A 12,308-nucleotide genomic window follows, 5' to 3' on the forward strand; every position below is an offset into this window, starting at 1 on the left:
GGGGTGGGGGGCGTCTCAGCGCCTGTTCCCTCCCTGAGTGCCGGCACGTCTCTGTCCACAGGCTGCCTCATTCGGGAAGTGCTTCCTTGACAAGTTCCCCCCGGAGAGCTTTGTGTGGATGTGCCGGGACCTGCGTGTGCTGAATGCCATCCGGGACTACCAGATTGGCGTCCCCCTGACCTTCGCCCAGTATCCTCTGCTGGCCGAGGGATGGCGCTGCAGGTGGATCAGGCTGGATCCACTGGTGTCTGTAGCTAATGCAGGGACAGGGGCCCAAAGGCCCCACCCCCATGTAACTTCACTGAAATCAGCAGTTACGCCACAGACAAGTTTGGCCCTGGGAATCAGGACTCCTGGGTTTCATTCCACTGACTGGCCATGTGAGCCCGGGCAAGTCACCTGTTCCCTGTGTGAAATGGGGTAAGGAGCCTCCCTTAGATAAGGAAACGTGGGGGCATGGCTGGCTGATTGCTGCTCATGTGCTCAGGGTCTAACTGATCGCTAGGTGCCGGTCGGGGAGCTCAGGTTGGCAGAGACACTGGCGGGGTCTCACCTTGCACTGCAGCGGGGCCACAGGTCACTTGCCGGGAGCATGTCTCACCTACTCAGCTTTGGGCATTGATGTCCCCCGGTCCCTCCTGTTCTCTGTCCAGTCTCCTGCGGGTGGTGAGACCTTAGCCTAGTCCCAGCTATCTGGGGGGTTGGGGGGTGGCCTATGCTGTGCAGGAGGTCAGACTAGGGGATCTGGGGGTCCCTTCTGGCCTTGCACTGTGAGAAGAACGTGCAAGCCGAGGGGAGAGATGCCATGACTGCTCAGGTCATGGGATTGGCTAGCTCAGTGGTTTGAGCATTGACCTGCTAAACCCAGGGTTGTGAGTTCAATCCTTGAGGGGGCCATTTGGGGATTTAGTTGGGGTTGGTCCTGCTTTGAGCAAGGGGTTGGACTAGATGACCTCCTGAGGTCCCTTCCAACTAGATGTTCTAGGATTCTAGGATTGTTCCTCATGGTGGGAGCTGGAACTCGCCAGCACAGCTCAGCCCCCGCCGTTCCTTCACCCTGCTGCTCCTTAACAGGTGCTGTAGATACAAACAGCTCACCATTGAAGTCCTGCTGGACAGGTAACTGCCCTCTCCTGGCTGCGCATGGGACCATTGCATCCCAAATATCCCCTCTGGCCAGGGCCACAGTCAGAGCCCCTGCTCAGACATTCGGCTCAGACTGGCCCTGCCTGGTTACTCAGTCCCCATCCGTCCTCTCTGCACCGTCTCATAGAAGTGTGGGGAGTGTTGCTGTCTGCAGCGTCCAGCAGCCAGGGGTCTCTCGACAAACCTCCACGACACACACCAGCCTCTGCCGGTGTGGTGCCCGGCAGGCAGCCCCCTCTTAGGACTGGAACTTGCTTCAGTCGCCCTGGCTCGTTCCGGCCCTGTCCCTGCAGTAGCTGGGACCACGGGGCCAGGTGTCATGGCATCCTGCTACGGTCACTTGCCCACCAGGAAGGAACTGGCCTTGTTCCACAGAGGCCATCGAACAGTCACTGGGTGGAGGCGACTGAGCGCCCGGCCAGCCTGGCTCTGGGCCGGGCATGTGCAGGTGGAAGCCCCCGCACTCCCTGCTGGGCGCCATGGGAGATGTCCCTGGCTGGTCCCCGCAGGGCTGGCTGTATGACCCCGCCTGCTCTGTGCGGGGGTGGGCCCTGCGCATCACTAACAGCTGCTTAACATAAATACAGTTAAACCCACAAGCTGCCCCAGGTTACTGTTGGCGTTCGACCCCCATTCCCTGGGCTTCCTCGCTGCGTTTACCCCTGTCCCATTCGCTTCCCTGGGCTGCTGCCCTTCTCCCTGCCAGCGAGCGCTCTCTTACCCGCCTCGCCAGGTCAGCTGCCGGGGACCTTTCACCCTGAGCGTTACAGCTGGGCCCTCTTACAGGGGCATGGCCCTAAATATTTCTTCCCGTCCACTGCGGGGAAGTGGGAACTAGTGTCACCCCATCATGGCCCATTGTGTGCTGCCCTGGCCAATGCCGAGCAGAGGGGGATGGGGCATGGCGGGGAAGGGCCGCTCTGGGGAGCTCCGAGGGTTCTGGGGAGCTGGCTAGGTTCCTGGCTGTGCTTGCAGAGCTGCTGGCGTTTTCGTCCGGGGGTGGTTGATGTTCCCTTTGCCCGTGTCTCAGGTTAGTTCTGCGGAGGCTGTACCCCCTCGCCATCAAAATCTGCGAGTACTTGCGTCTGTCGGAGTTCCAGGGCGTCAGCAGGATTCTGGCTCACTGGGCCTGCTACAAGGTAGGCGGGGAAGCCAGAGCAGGGGCAGTTCTTGGAGCACTCCCCTTGGGTGCCAAGAACTGGGCCCAGACCTCCCCTCCTGCCCCTCCAGGTGCAACAGAAGGACAAGTCTGATGAGGAGGTTGCACACGCCATCAATCAGAAGCTGGGAGACACCCCTGGCATTTCGTACTCAGAGATTGCTGCCCGGGCATATGACTGTGGCCGGACGGAGCTGGCCATTAAGGTGTGTGTGTTGGGGGGTGGACTGGGGGGCGCTGACAGGACTCCCAAGCACATGGCATTTGGCAGGGTGGCTGGTGATACCCCTTGGCCCACTGTGCCCCTGTTTAACTCCGCTTGCGGTGCTAGAGCAGCACACGGGTACCTCTCCCAGCAGTGCCCATTTGTCCAGGGAATGGCCCTGCTGAAGAAATGGAGCCCACCAGCCCAGCACCCCTACCCAGCACATGGGGCTGGGGCTCTGGCTTCGTGCTGACCCTGGAGGCCTGTGCACTGAAGGGGCTTCTCTCTTGGGGCAGTTGCTGGAGTATGAACCCAGGTCCGGGGAGCAGGTCCCACTGCTGCTGAAAATGAAAAAGAGCCAGCTGGCCCTGAACAAAGCCATTGAGAGCGGAGACACAGACCTAGGTACGACTGTGCGGGGAAGGCTCCCAGGGGCTCCGGTGGCCAGGATATGCTGCAGCCTTTACACTCCAGGCCCTGGCTCCCAACAGGCCTAGGTCTCTGGTGTCTGAGCCATTCTGGTCTGGCTCCAGCAGTCTCTGGGGAATGAGATTGGGTCTCGGACCCATGTGCACCCCAAACCAGCAGGATCAGGGCCCCCTATGGCCAAGAACCGAATGGGCCAGAGCTGCGCCCTTCCCCCACAACCTGCCCTCCTGCCCGGAGGAGTCCCGGGGGCGGGGGGCGGGCTCCCCCCAGACCAGCTCAGGGCCAGGCTGAGCTCTACGAGCTGCCAAGTGATGGTGCCTCCCAGCCTCTGGGCGGTGGGGAAGCTTCTCCCCCATCCCCTCAACCTCTCGGAATTCAGCAAGCCCTCCCCCGAAGTCTTTGCACCCCCATTCTGGGCCCCACTGAGAGCTGGCTGGCTGGACCTCCCCTGATTCCTGTATGTTGCAAAGTGTCCTGGCCACTGGGAGCAGGGGGAGGGGGAAGGTCTCTCTGCACCCGTAGCCCCTCTAATGCGCTGTCTCTGCTCAGTTTACACTGTCGTGTTGCACGTGAAGAACGAACTGAATCGTGGCACTTTCTTCATGACTCTGCAGAAGCAGCCGGTGGCTCTGAGTCTCTACCGCCAGGTGAGAGGTCGGCCACCCCCTCTGTGCCCGTAAGTGGGTGGGGCTCTGTGATGATGCTGTTCTGGCGGGACCCAACTGAGAGTGCCAATTCAGGACCAATTGCTCAAACAGGGCAGTCACAGCCCTAGGCTGGGGTTTTTCCACCTCTGAGGCAAACCAAACCAGCCAGACAAAAAGGACTTCGGTTTCACCCCACTGGCTAACCGCAAGTCACACAAGCAATTTCCTTAGACACTCCTGTCTCCCAGTATCACCACCAGTGCCAACTGTCCTGGGGATGAATAGTTATGAAAACCAACACCCCAGTAAAAGAAAAAGGTTCTCTTGATCCCAAAGGACCAAGCCCCAGACTCAGGTCAATATACACATCAGATCTTACCCACAAATCACGCTGGTGCCAATCCTTTAGAATCTAAAATCTAAAGGTTTATTCATAATGGGAAAAAGATAGAGATGAGAGCTAGAATTGGTTAAATGGAATCAATTACATACAGTGATGGCAAAGTTCTTGGTTCAGGCTTGTAGCAGTGATGGCCCAGCATAAACCTGCACGAGATTTCAAATACAACCTGCAGCAGTGCCAATAATCAGAACATACACCTTATCGATAAAACTAGGCAAAATTCGAATTAGATGGGGCCTACTTTAAGGTGGGTGACATAAACTCGGCTGGATAACCGTCTCACCGAGAGTAGTTAATTAAATGGTCCCAATCCTGCTGGAAAACGAGCCCAAATAATCAAACGAGTGGCTAGGTTCCGCAGGGGTCTGTTTTTGGGACCGGCTTGTTTCAATATCTTCATCTCAACGACATTAGATGCTGTGCATGAAGAGACGCCCTATCTAGGATATTGCGCCGCACACCATACCCAAAACTGGGCACCGGGAATCTAGACAAACTGCCTTTATAGCATGATTGAAGGAATCAAAATGGCAAAATGATCTGGACAATTCGGATGATGCGTCTGAGGTAAACCATGATTGAAGTTCCAACTATAAGACAAATGCCAAAGTGCGCCACTTAGGAAGGGAACAATTCCAGTTTCACACAGCACAATGGCTAAGAGACTGAATCTAGGAAGGAGTGAAGGCAGAAGAGATCTAGGGGTCACATAGTGGACCACAAGCTGAATATGAGTTAAAATGTGATACTGTTGACAAAAAAGCAAAACGTGATTCTGGATGCTATTACACAGGGTGTGTTAACAAAGACACGAGAAGTCATTCTTAGACCGCTCTTACTCTGCCACTGTTTAGCCTCAACTGGAGATATTGTGCTCCAGGTATTCTGCGGCAACCGCAACTTTGCAAAGAAAGATTCGTGAGAATTGGATGAGGGTCAAGAGGAAGGATGCAACAAGAATGAGTTAAAGTCTTGAGACCATGACTAGGAGGAAGGCTAAAGAACTGGGGGTTATTTAGTTAGAAAAGAGAAGACTGAGAGGCGGACATGGGATAGCAGTTTTTCCAGGTATCTAAGGTGTGTCATCCAGGAAAGAAGAGAAGAAAACTTGTTCGCCTTAGCCGCTAAGGATAGAACAAGAAAGCAATCGGGCTTAAAACTGCGAGCAAGGGAGATTTAGGTGTGGAGCAACAGCGAAAAACTAGTCCTTAGCTGTTCAGGTGTGGGGTTGGACACTGGAATAGAGGTGACTGGGGAGTGTGGAATACTCCATCTCTGGAGATATTTAAGAGTAAGGTTAGAATGATGTCATCACGAGGATGGCCTAGACGTTAGTTTGGTCCTGCCATTGGAAGGGGCAGGGGACTGGACTCGATGACCTCTACAAGAGGTTCCCTAATCCAAGCTCCTAGAGTCTATAGTCTCTGGAGTACACTCCCCCGCGGGATGGAGTCATCAGTCCCTTGTGTAGAGCTTCCAAGTTTGTAGTAAAGTCCCTCCAAGAGGGGGTAAGAAGCAGGATTGACATGACAAGATGGAGATTGACGCATCAAGCGCTTCAATATAGGCTTTTTCCAGGTGTAAGGACACTTCTTTGTTCTTACTGTGGAAAGTTACAGCAAAATGGAGTCTACAGTCACATGGGCCAGTTTCTGCACACCCTGCTGAGTCACAAGGCATATCTGTCTTCTCTCAATGGGTCAGTTGTGTAGCTGATGATCCTTAATGGCCCATCAAGCAGGCTAAGCAGAGCTAACACCAACTTGTCTGGGGTGTTTCCCAGAACTGCAGCACCAATTTGAAATACAGACAGTATAGAGCCAATACTTATAACTTCAACTACATAATGATACAGACATACAGACAACATAATCATAACCAGTAACCCATAACCTGGTCTTAGACACCTTATATGACCCCCTTTACATAGGATTTAGTGCCACTACAGGACCTTGGTTCCAACCCATGTTCTATATGTTCCCAGTTTCTATCAATAACGTCACAGGCTCATGGGCGTATTAAGCTGCCAGGGCACTTCCAGGGCTGTGCTGCCCGCTGTTGCCCCCCGCTGGTGGTGTGAGAGGTGACCGGTCCCATGCTGGGCCAGGGGGCTGAGCGAGTGGGGCTTCCTGTGGCTGTGTCTCTGTAACAAGCCCGTTGACTCTCGTGGGGGCTGGGGTGTCGGCTGTAACCTTGTGTATCATGTCCCAGTTCTGCAAGCACCAGGAGCTGGAGACACTCAAGGATCTGTACAACCAGGATGACGACCACCAGGAGCTCGGGAACTTCCACGTCCACTCCAGCTACTCCAGTGAGAAGGTGGGTCTCCTCGGAGCTGACGGAGCCTTGCGGGGTGGAGGAAGGGGGCTGCCAGACCCTCTGCTGGCGTTTGCTGGAGGATCCACCCATCTGAGACCAGAGTTGTCAGCCTCTGAGGAGGGCCGGATGAACTGGTGCAGAGGGATAAAGATGTGCTGAGACGCGAGATGCCTCTGTGGTGCTGGCCTCCCTGTGGTACGGGGTGAGGGACTCTGGGCCTGATACCAAGGGGACGTTGGCCTCCCTGTGGTACGGGGTGGGGAGGGGTCTTGAGGCCTGACACTAAGGGGGTGCTGCCCTCCCTGTGGTACAGGGTGAGGAAGGGCCTTGGGGCCTGACACTAAGGGTGTGCTGGCCTCCCTGTGGTACGGGGTGTGGAGGGGTCTTGGGGCTTGACACTAAGGGGGTGCTGCCCTCCCTGTGGTACAGGGTGAGGAGGGGTCTTGGGGCCTGACACTAAGGGAGCGCTGGCCTCCCTGTGGTACGGAGTGGGGAGGGGCCTTGGGGCCTGACACTAAGGGTGTGCTGGCCTCCCTGCAGTGTAGGTCCAGGGAGAGGGGGAGAAGGCTAGTCACGTGAGGAAGCAGAAGGATTGTAGGAAGATTGGAAAGTGCTTTCTCCTTAAACCCCCAGCCTTGGGGTGCCAGGCCAGGGGTTGGGTGGCTCCTGATTTGCGATGTGGAGTTGTACTTCCCCCGAGGCTGGACAGGTTCAGCCAGGCTGGCCCCAGCCCTTTGGGGCAGGCACAGCTGGGCTCGGGTGTGCCCTGCCTGGCACAGAGCCCAAGTGCTCGGCCTGTGGGTTCCCTGCGCAGGGAGCAGGTCCCTCCTCTCCGTTCCCTTGGAAGGCCTTAGTGTGCTGGGGAGGGGTGCACGGGAGCAGCCTCGCCCCTCTCTTGGTGCAGGCTGGGCAAAGACGGGGACACTTGGGGGGAGAAGTGGGCTGGGTGGGCAAATCCCTCGGGACTGGGGTTCTGTCGTGCTGCCCTGTGCCTCTGCAGTGATCTCTGCCTGCTGCTTTGAGCCCGGTGAAGTGCATGTGGGGTGGGTGTAACTGCCCGCCCACCCCCTAGGTCTGCTCAGCCTCCTAGGGGGAGGGGGAATTAGCTGCCCAGGGATACTGGACAATAAGGTGCTTCCTGGTCGTTGAATGAATAGCAGGAGGAGCCCAGAGCCCAGGCTACAGCTCCCACCCATCGGCCATCGCTAGGTGGAACCGTGCCTGGGTAGCCAGCTGCCCCCGTTCCTGTCTCATGGGCGGTGGGCGAGTCCTGCAGGGATGGGACCTTCCCTCGTCCATTTGTCCCAAGTCCTGACCCACAGGCACCTCCACCCAGAAGCGCTGGCTGGCTCACATGGCCACCCCACCTAGTGTGTGGGGGAGGCTGTGACTAGCCCGGCGGTTGCTGTGTCCCTTCCAGCGGATCGAGGGGCGTGTAGCAGCACTGCAGAACGCAGTGGACGAGTACTACAAGGCCAAGAACGAGTTTGCTGCCAAGGTGAGCGTGGCTGGGGGCTCTGGGTGAGCCGGCAGGGGCCAGCTGGTGCTGCCTCCGGCCAGGCCTGCCTGCAGAGGGCCTTCCTGCTGTAGTTAGGGGCTTGGGGCCCGGCTGGGAGCAGTGCGCAGTGTTGCCAGGTGGGGTCCCGGGCAGCAGGGGCTGAGGAAGCAGCATGCTCTGCTCCTGACAGCCCATGGGGCCGAGGGGGCCCTGGAATAGGGCAGGGGGAGGAACTCCCCTTGGTGCTGAGCTGCGTACAGCACAGCCCTCTTCCAGACAGCCCGAGCCTTCCCTTGGGAGCCCTTCATGTCTCCGGGGATGCCCTGGGGTGGGGAACGCCACGGGCGGGGTAGCCTTGCTCGTGGAGATGGATGCTCCAGAGGAGAGGCCCAGCCCCTCTGAGGAGCCCAGTCCTGGTGTCTGCTTCACAGGCCACAGAGGATCAGATCAAACTGCTGCGGATGCAGCGCCGCTTGCAGGACGAGCTGGACAAACCCTACATAGATTACTCCCTGCACGACACTGTCTACAACCTCATCCTGGATGGCCACCACAAGCGGGCGGAGCAGCTGTACCGCGACTTCCGAATCCCTGACAAGAGGTCAGTGCGGGGCGGGCGGGTGGACGCTGCTCCCAGGAGGCCTTTTGCCACCAGATGAGCCATTCCAAGTACACGCCGCTCATCCGCAAGGCCCCTGGTCAGAGGCTGGGGCAGGAACCAGGGCTAGGGCAGGGTGCTGGGTTGTCAGCCGTGGAGACTGGTGGCCTGTGGTTATCACCGTCCCTGCAGTGCGGACAACAACCGTGGGAAAGCATGTACATGTGGTGAGCTTCCGCTGCTGCTCTCTCACCCGGCTTGGGGAGCAGCAGTTCTCCATCCTCTGGCCCCTGCAGCCCTTGGTGCCCTGACCAGCCCCAGGGAGTAAATACCAGTTTGGGGGGGATGGATGGGCAATTGGACCTGTTGTTATTTATCTGTATTGCCACAGTGCCCAGGGGCACTGCACAAACAGAACAAAATTCCAACCAAAGTGGAAGATGACAGGCGGCTGCAGACAGAGGGGCAGATACAGGGAAACAATTAAACCCCATTGGTCACATGACAGGCACCCGTTTGCGTAGGGCACAGAGCCGCCTAGATGAGATGGCAGGCTGGATGCATGCAGGGCCCTAGGCTGCCTGTCCCATTGTCACCCTCTGTTGTTGAGGCCTTTCTCCTCTCACTCCTGAACATCAGTGTTGGGTGTGGCACTGCCCGGCACTGCCCTGCACTGCTGGCAAGGCAGGGTGGAGTTTGCTTTGGGTGGATATGGCGCTGGGCTGGTGATTGATGTACTGCCAGCCTCTTCGGAATTGGACTCAGCAGTCTTTGGGGGCTGGGTGTTTGGGGGAGTGGGTGTTAAAGTAGTTGATCTGATGGCCCCAGTAACAGCCGCGAGGTGTCTGCTCCCCAGGTTCTGGTGGCTGAAGATCAGCGCCCTGGCCGAGCGGGAGGACTGGGAGGAGATGGAGAAGTTTTCCAAGAGTAAGAAGTCGCCCATTGGGTACCTGGTAAGAGATTCTCTTCACCATAAGAGACCCCTTGGCTGGGAGCGTCCTGCTCCGGCTTGCTCCCAGCTGTCTGCCTTTGGTATGGGTCCGACAGACAGGGCACCAGACCTTTGGTCTCCCCTGGCCGGGAATGGGGAGCTGAGTGCTGAGCTCAGGCTGCTGGCAGGGAACATGGGCCTAGGGATGCAGCCCCCTCTGGCCAGCTCAGACGCAGCACTGGCAGATCCCTAATGGGGGCTCAGGTTGTCCCAGCGTGGGACCCTGGAAGCTCACCTCTCCTCTAGCTCCCAGTAGAATTCCACCAGCCCAGGGGGCAGAGTGTGAGGTTCCAGGCACAGGCACTCGGGCACTAAAGAACCACCCCTAAAGATAAGGGCAGAGGCAGGTGTAGTGGGTGGGGGCGCAAGGGTTGAGGTGAACAAGGTTGGTGGCAGCAAGCCAGAAGAGCGGCCCCATGAGCCAAGCCTGCCACCTGCACTGATTCCCGTCTCCCTTGTTCTTCATACCAGCCCTTTGTCGAAATCTGCATGAAGCATCACAACCGCCATGAGGCCAAGAAGTACGCCGCCCGCGTGACCCCGGAGCAGAGGGTCAAGGCCCACATCCTGGTGAGGTATGTCTGCTGGAGAGTTCACGGGGAGCGGCCCCCTGCTAAGGCAGAGCAGAGTGCTCCAGCTCCCCAGGTGACCCTGCATGGGCAGTGTGTCTGAGCACGCAGGTGGGACTGGGAGGGGGTCGGCTGGGTTTTAAGTGTAGGGTGGGTTGCAGACGGGCATTCCCTGTGTGAATCACAGAATATCAGGGATGGAAGGGACCTCAGGAGGCATCTAGTCCAGCCCCCTGCTCAAAGCAGGACCAGTTCCCAACTAAATCACCCTAGCCAGGGCTTTGTCAAGCCTGACATTAAAAACTCCTAAGGAAGGAGATTCCACCACCTCCCTAGGGAACCCATTCCAGTGATTCACCACCCTCCTCGGAAATAGTGTTTCCTATATCCAAACCTAAAACCTCCCACACTCAACTTGAACCATTATCCTTGTTCTGTCAAGCGGTGCACCACGAGAACAGTCTAGATCCATCCCTTGGAACCTCCCTTCAGGTAGTGAAAGCAGCTAAAATCCCCCCTCATCTTCTTTCTGCAGACTAACCAATCCCATATCCCTCAGCCCTCACACCATGCATAAGTCAGTTGCTCAGTCCCCCTAATACATTTTTTTTGCCTCCGCTGACTTTCTTCAACATCCTTCTTGTAGTGTGGGCCCAAAACTGGACACAGTACTCCAGACGAGGCCTCACCAATGTCGAATGGAGGGGAATGATCACATCCCTCGATCTGCTGGCAGTGCCCCTACTTATACAGCCCAAATTGCAGTTAGTCTTCTTGGCAGCCAGGGCACACTGCTGACTTATATCCAGCTTCTCGTCCACTGTAGCCTCCATGTCCTTTTTCTGCAGAACTGCTACCTAGGCACTCGGTCCCTAGTCTGTAGCAGTGGGATTCTTCCGTCCTAAGTGCAGGGCTCTGGACTTGTTCTTGTTGAACCTCATCAGATTTCTTTTGGCCCAATCCTCTAATTTGTCTAGGCCCCTGTCTGTGCCCCATTCTGTCAAATGCCATGACCCCTCTCAGGGAAGGGGGGATTGCTCTCTGCAGGGGAGGAGCTTCTTTCGATGCACTGGCATCTGGCTCTGTACTGCGACTAACACCTCATCCTGTGGTTCAGAGAGAGGGTTGGGTTCAGGGTCCCCCATCCCAGCATGGGAGGAATGTTACAGGAAGATGGAGAGCAGGTGGGCAGTTAAGCCGGGGTGACAGGGTTTTATGAGCAGGGAAATACCCACCCCTTGCAGAGGAGGCGGGGCTGCCCTCTCCTGCACTTAGGGCACTGAGGTCTGTGTGTGGTCAGTGTGTATCAGGTCCTGGGCTGCCATGATTATAGCAGGGCCTACCCCCGGAGCTAACAGAGACTCAGTGAGCTATTAACTCCAGGATGAGTCATTCTGCTTCTGCGCACTAACAGGCAGTGGGGCACATCTGGTCATCTTCCCCCGCACTGTCCTGTGCACTACAAGTGTTGTGGAAAATTAACCACATGTTGAGTTTGGATCAGATTAGCCTGAGGCTCCTTTACTGATTACAAGCGCAGGGAGGTAACGGCTCTCAGGAGCTGCCCCCCGATTCAAGAAACACAGAAGCCTTTTAAAGCTTAACACCACCGACAAATTACACATATATTTCATGTTGATTACCTTATTTGGAATACAATTGCAAAATGTAATAAAGGTCCAAAGCAGAAAGAAACAATCATCTCCCTTATTTGGCTTTTCCTGTTGTTGTTGTTGTTGTTGTTTGTTGTTCCCTCTCTAACTCTTTTGTGGTTTGACTTTTCTAACGCTTCCATTGTGGTTATAGAAAAACAAGCTTGGCTATGGCAAATTGTGTTTGGGGACTTCCCACTTTGCCGCCTCATGCCCCCTGTACGCAGAAGGCCATTGTTCTGTTTTGGGGACTTTCCATCCCACTTTTGCCTCTTCGTGCCCCTTACACACACAAGCAAGCTCAGCTAATACTTCAGGCCTACTAACTTGACCAAAGCCTGAGGCCCTCTGTAAATTTTCCTTCACACAAGGAACAATCCTGCCGCTATCTGCACGCTGCCAGGAGGTGGGGCACGCGCGTGCTGCCTGCAAGGAATGAGTTTCCTCTCTTAGTGCTCAGCCTCTTGTGTGTGCTGCGTGGGCCTGTCTGTGTCCCTGGTGGCAGCTGCATACCCACAGCAGCATGCACCTCGGCAAGGGGGTGGGGAGTGCACATACCCACAGCAGCGTGTGCCCTATGGCAGCGGGGGGTGCCAGGCATCCCTGAACCAGCTGTGAGATTGCCAGCTAAGGCAGGGTGATGTCAGTGGGTGGGATGGGGTGGTCCCACAGCAGAGGGAACGAGGGGGGAG

At 56.6% G+C, this 12,308-nt stretch overlaps 1 protein-coding gene across 1 annotated transcript in view; it reads left to right on the top strand.

Moving 5' to 3' along the window:
- VPS16 (VPS16 core subunit of CORVET and HOPS complexes) overlaps positions 1-12,308 on the top strand; it is a 33,263-nt gene that overhangs the window by 19,995 nt on the left and 960 nt on the right. Inside the window, exons 14-24 of the mRNA XM_075066760.1 lie at positions 62-189; positions 1,084-1,119; positions 2,177-2,285; positions 2,377-2,511; positions 2,807-2,915; positions 3,489-3,586; positions 6,201-6,308; positions 7,729-7,806; positions 8,238-8,407; positions 9,261-9,357; positions 9,867-9,970. Coding sequence (XP_074922861.1) covers positions 62-189; positions 1,084-1,119; positions 2,177-2,285; positions 2,377-2,511; positions 2,807-2,915; positions 3,489-3,586; positions 6,201-6,308; positions 7,729-7,806; positions 8,238-8,407; positions 9,261-9,357; positions 9,867-9,970 — 1,172 coding nt within the window. The remainder of the gene's footprint in view (positions 1-61; positions 190-1,083; positions 1,120-2,176; positions 2,286-2,376; positions 2,512-2,806; positions 2,916-3,488; positions 3,587-6,200; positions 6,309-7,728; positions 7,807-8,237; positions 8,408-9,260; positions 9,358-9,866; positions 9,971-12,308) is intronic.

This window comes from Chelonoidis abingdonii, chromosome 5, assembly GCF_003597395.2.
Source record: "Chelonoidis abingdonii isolate Lonesome George chromosome 5, CheloAbing_2.0, whole genome shotgun sequence".
NCBI lineage: Eukaryota > Metazoa > Chordata > Testudines > Testudinidae > Chelonoidis > Chelonoidis abingdonii.